The sequence below is a fragment of the Hordeum vulgare genome, chromosome 1H, assembly GCF_904849725.1.
Source record: "Hordeum vulgare subsp. vulgare chromosome 1H, MorexV3_pseudomolecules_assembly, whole genome shotgun sequence".
In the NCBI taxonomy this organism is placed as follows: Eukaryota; Viridiplantae; Streptophyta; class Magnoliopsida; order Poales; family Poaceae; genus Hordeum; species Hordeum vulgare.
In genome coordinates this window covers 349,763,078-349,768,772 of record NC_058518.1, presented here as the reverse complement: position 1 = coordinate 349,768,772, position 5,695 = coordinate 349,763,078, and the positions used below count along the sequence as shown (strand labels likewise).

At 43.5% G+C, this 5,695-nt stretch overlaps 1 protein-coding gene across 1 annotated transcript; it reads left to right on the top strand.

Moving 5' to 3' along the window:
* The first annotated feature begins 327 nt into the window (after positions 1 to 327).
* LOC123435753 (plant intracellular Ras-group-related LRR protein 5-like) lies at positions 328 to 4,402 on the top strand. Its single transcript, XM_045115589.1, has 3 exons — positions 328 to 938; positions 2,955 to 3,874; positions 3,964 to 4,402. The coding sequence occupies exons 1-3, from the start codon at positions 395 to 397 to the stop codon at positions 4,105 to 4,107; spliced, it is 1,608 nt and encodes a 535-aa protein (XP_044971524.1). The 5' UTR covers positions 328 to 394; the 3' UTR covers positions 4,108 to 4,402.
* Positions 4,403 to 5,695: the final 1,293 nt, after the last annotated feature.

Below are 5,695 nucleotides of genomic sequence, written 5' to 3'. Positions count from 1 at the left end.
ACATCAAAAATGTCTAGTTGACATACATGATACTACCTATGATAATACCATCACGGGAGCCTTACCGAGATTTCACCATGGCAGCTGGGACACAGGTGGGGGCCACAGTGTGGTGCGATTGGAAACTCATGTTCCAGGTCCTACGGGACACATCCCGATGCGCTGACAGCTAATCGACGGGGCCCACCTGGCCCAGCAGGCCGCCGACGCATTTTACCGAAAACTCCCTCACTCTTTTTGAACTACTAGTTCAGCCCTCTACCCCAGAGGACTTTTCTTCGCGACCCTCCCCGTATTTCCACTCCTATATACGAAAGCGCACCACACCCGCAGTTATTCTCGGCCCGCTCCCCTCTCTCTAGGCAGGTTCTGCTTCTCTGTCTGGTTTGCGGAGATGGCGGCGGCGGCGGCGACGGCGGATGTGGTGGAGGAGCTCACTAGGGTGTACCGGGAGCTGCCGCCGCGGCCGGCGGTGGAGGAGGTGGAGGCGGCGGCGGCGGTGCTGGCCTCGGCCGACGCGGAGGAGGAGGCGCGCCTGGCGGACGTCGCGCGGGAGGAGGCGGCGCGGCTGCGGGAGGCGGAGGGGGTGCCCAGGGAGCTCCTCTCCGTGCTGCGCGAGGCCAGGCGCGCCGCGGTGCGGCTGCGCGCGCTGCAGCAGCGGAAGGAGGCCGCGCACGTCGTCGAGCTCGAGAGGCGGTTCAAGCTGCTCGACGGCCTCATCCAGAGGGCGTCGCGGGTCGTGTCCCCTTCCGACGAAGGTAGCAGCGGCGGCGGTGGTGGCGTGGAGATGGAGGAGGTCGTGGAGGAGATGGATGCTAAGCGTATCGACGTCGCGGCGGCGGCGGCCGCGGTCGGGGAGATAGAGCGCGGAAACAGGGGTGTTGGCTTCGGCTTGGACTCCAAGGCCGTCTCGTCCCTGCTTCGCAATGGTTCTACAGGTGATTTTCCCCTTATTATTTTCATGCTTCGGCTTTGCGCTGGTTCCGTTAGGAGTACTTATTACTGAACCGGTGTTGTTTCTATGGGGCTGTGTGGATTTCGTTCCGTGTTCATATTAATTCTTGGAATCAGGAAACTGCGGTACTGGTAGTTCAGGTAGTTCCATTACGCTGCACTGCTCTTTTTAAAAGATGGAAAGTTGACTATAGAAACTAGTACTGTAGTAGTTTGATTAATGTATAGTAAGGCACAATCCACTAAATATCTCTCTGTTTCTTTAATTTTCTATCATCTATGTTACCATAGATTACTGCTATCATCTATGGTGCCCACAATTTATCTGTGCATTCCTTTTCAGCACTAGTTTTCTGCTATTATTAGTACCTGGAAGTATGATGCGAGCTGTGATGCTTGTGCTGTATAAAATTATGGGATTCTTCAATTTTTAGCTATTAGTTATTCTTTGTTTGGAGCGGAATTCTTCGCAGTTTTCATATCCCAAACATTTTTTTTTAGAAAATGAAAGTGACCCCAAAATATATCCATATATTTCTTGTTATGATAACTACTACTTCAATGAAACTTCACTCCCCATTTTTATTGGAATTTGCCTTTAGGCTCCTAATATCTTGAATACAGAAGCTTAGCTAACATTAGCATTTGACTTCTGAGCTGTTTTTTTCTACACCTAATAGATTCCTTTGGCATCACATGCAAGTTCTATGAGTCAACTCTTTTGGGTGACTAATTTTTTGAAGGCATACAGTAGGTTATTGACCTACTGCAATTTCATTAAAAGAAAAAAAATGTACACAAAGAAAATTAGAAAAAGTCACGTAACCAATCGTTTAGCCCAATGTAAGTATTTCTCTTGTCTCTACGAAACACTAAAACCATAGTGTGTCTGTAGCAATATAGGCTGGGGGCACTCCATTGGAAAATAAAACCATTGGGACAGAGCCAGATACTCCCTGTAACTAATTGTTTTTCTAGGCACATTCAGTGGGGAACTGGGGATCATCTCCGCGTCAATGATGTTTCTTGTGTGTGTGTGTGTGTGTGTGTGTGTGTGATGATCGTGGATCCACGCCATTCCCCCAATGGCGGTAGCTGGACCCACTGTGAAGAGATGTATGCTTGGCTTCTTGTACTCCCTCCGATCCTAAATAATTGTCGCAGCTCTAGGAGTACCAATTTACCATGACACTTTTCTACATCCAAAGTTAATTCACTTGTTTTTAACTTTTAAGTGATATAGGATTATAGGTAGGCATATAACTACTTCATTGTGATACGAAGCATGGCAAAAACTGGTTGACTGGATTGGAAACCCATTTTGATAATGCCACTTGAGCAGAAATACCATTAAAAGGATTCGGGGCACTTCAATACCACTAAAGTCTTACACATTTAACGTATTTGCCATGCCATCAAATGCTGATAGCATTCCATGTGAGAATGCAAAAATAAAATAAAATCTGTGCCCAACCAAACCAAGTCGCTTACCACTCTCACCCTACGTCAACCATCATCCATAGCAGTAGAGCCAGGGGAGCAGGAGGAGGCGGGATGTGGCTGCGGAGAAAGTTGAGTGGACAATTAGAAGGCGAAAGAAGGCCACTTGCTAGTGGTCTGTGCGTAGGTTAAGAGATACCCCCTACTCATTCTCGAAGAAGACAATATCACATTTATCCGTATTGAATGCCAAATAATCTAACGGAGAGAAATTCTGGTGGTATCGGTGTTGATATTCTTCAGTTGATATTTTGCTAGAGCTTGAATTTATGTTTCTACAAGTCATAGATAGTCAATTTTCCCCGCTGCATTGTACTATTAATTATTGTTTAAAGTGCTTTGTAGTATAGGCCTAAACCAATGCAGAGGCCAGGGTCACTCCTTTTTGAAAAAGTATAGATCTAAGCCATTCTTAGGCAAGTAAAGATAAGTTTGTAACACTGACATAAATATGATTAACATTTTGCTTACAATAACTCACGCTTGTATACATCCTGCAGGCAGTGATATGGTGGACCAGAAATTGAGCCTTATCCAAGTGGCAAGCCTCATAGAGTCATCAGCAAAGAGAGGGACCACGGAGCTCAATCTCCGAGGGAAGCTGCTAGACCAAATTGAGTGGCTCCCCGTTTCACTTGGGAAGTTGCAAGATGTTACTGAGCTTGATATATCTGAGAATAGGATCATGGCACTCCCATCAACAGTTGGTAGCCTTAGATACCTGACAAAGCTTGACCTCCACTCAAACCAGCTGATCAATCTGCCTGATACATTTGGGGAACTATGTAGCTTAATTGATCTTGATTTGCATGCAAACCAGCTGAAGTCTCTTCCGGCATCATTTGGAAATCTCACAAGCCTAGCAAACCTTGACCTGAGCTCAAATCAGTTCAAGATACTGCCAGACTGCATAGGAAAATTAATGAACTTGAGAAGATTAATAGCTGAGACGAATGAGCTTGAGGAGCTACCCTATACTATAGGGTCTTGCATATCTCTTGTGGAACTTAGATTGGACTTCAATCAGTTAAAAGCCCTTCCAGAAGGTATTGGGAAGTTGGAAAAGCTAGAAATTCTCACATTGCACTACAACAGAATCAAAGGTCTGCCTACAACAATTGGTTCGCTTACCAGATTGAGAGAGCTGGATGTCAGTTTCAATGAAGTTGAAGGAATCCCTGAGAGCATTTGCTTTGCGACTAGTCTTGTGAAGTTAAATGTCAGCAGGAACTTCGCTGATTTAAGAGCACTACCAAGATCAATAGGAAATCTTGAGATGCTTGAGGAGTTGGACATCAGCAGCAACCAGATAAGAATGCTGCCTGATTCATTCGAGTTCCTTGCAAAGCTTCGTGTATTTCACGCTGACGAGACTCCACTTGAAGTACCACCAAGAGAAGTTATAAAGTTAGGGGCTCAGGTGTATATTTATTGTCTCTCTGCTATAAGTTAATACAGTAATAACTTTACTCCTTAGCTAATTGAATGATGTTTTCTTTTGCGTGTCAGGCGGTGGTCCAGTATGTGGCTGATATGGTTGCTTCAAGAGGAGCAAGCCAGAAGAAAACAGATGGGACAAGCTTCTGGGCCTGGTTCCGCTCACTGTTTGGTTGCTGCAAAAAAGATGAAGAACTGGGATTGGTTCCAGCTTAGCTGAAGCATTTTGTCTGTATGTATCATATCATGCTTTGTTTATTGTGTTGGTATCAGTTCATGTGCCAGGTCAGGTCAGCAATGAAAGGAAGGTTTGCCCTTCATGTTGATATCTTTGCATTGTTCCTATGTTTGTGGTTTGTGTGTCTATGTGTAGTTTTCTTGTAAAGGTTCATCTGTAGTTTCTTTTTTTTATTCAACAACTAGTCATATTCACTTCTGTGTGTAACTCACCTGTATTATGAGATAGCATATGACCCTCAATTACATTAAGCATGCCTATCTGAAATTTGTATGCGACCTGTCTTGAGTACTCTCCTGATGCATTCTTTTCCTTCCATATTAAGATGTTCAGTGCCTTACAAATAAGTACCACATGATTGTGTCAACTGTTATTTATAACCTGTAGATCCTTGAGTATTCTCTAAGGCGAGCGATGACAATGATGATATTTATGTGAATGATTATGATCCATACATACCCTGGCTAATTTGCTGGATATTATTTACCATATTATCTTATCTACCACGTGACCTAACACACTGATATTATTATTGTAAAAGCTTGACTTTTTATATGTTTACGCTATCCCCATCCATGTTGCCTTGTGTTATTTGTTGTTGATGGATAATTGATATGAGGATTCAAGACTGATGGCTCCAGCTGAGCTCTCTATACTTATCCGGAGAATAATCTTAACACGGCGTAGAGACTTTGTGTTGCGAGGCAGTTATAGTGTCACATCAGCAATAGAAGAAGTCAGTTCTAATCCTTGGTGAAAGCAATCTAAGCTTTGTTTGAATATGACAATAAGCTGTTCAAATCATGCCCCTTACCTTCTCTTACGACTTTGCTTGTTGAGACAAACAAATATCAGGAAAAGATGGGCTGAATACTTGGATCTGAACGATTCAGGTAAAATCTTATCGAAATTGGGTTCCATAGAGAACTGCTGGAGGCCATAACCGCCACCAAAATGGTTTTGCCAGCTGACCAACCTGTGTCTATTACATTTGCTATGTGGCTTGGGACCAGTGTCATGATACACTGTTGTATGTTCGGTGGGCTATAGTAAATGGACTAAAATGTTTGACAAGGTGTATTTTATCTATACCATGCTCTTATTCCATGGTACGCTGCCTTACATTTCATCTGGGTTATCCAAATGCATGTAAGTACTCCCTCCCTTCCTAAATATAACTCTTTCTAAAGATTCCACTATGGACTACATACGAAATAAAATGAGTGAATCTACACTCTAAAGTATGTCTATATACAATCGTTTGTAGTTTATAGTAAAATCTTTAAAAAGACTTCAATTTAGGAAGCGGAGGTAGTAGATAGTTATATCCATGCTGTATATTCGGTGGGCTATAGTAAATGTACTGAAATGTTTGACAAGATGTATTTCATCTATACCCATGCTCTTATTCCATGGTACGTTGCCTTGACATTTCCTCTGGGTTATCCAAATGCATGTAAGTAGATAGTTATGTCTAAAGCTTAACCTGCCATATGGAACGTTTTCGTGCTCGTTTGTGCTCGCACTATATTGTGTTTTGCCATCAAAGGTGCCTGGGGGCTGCTT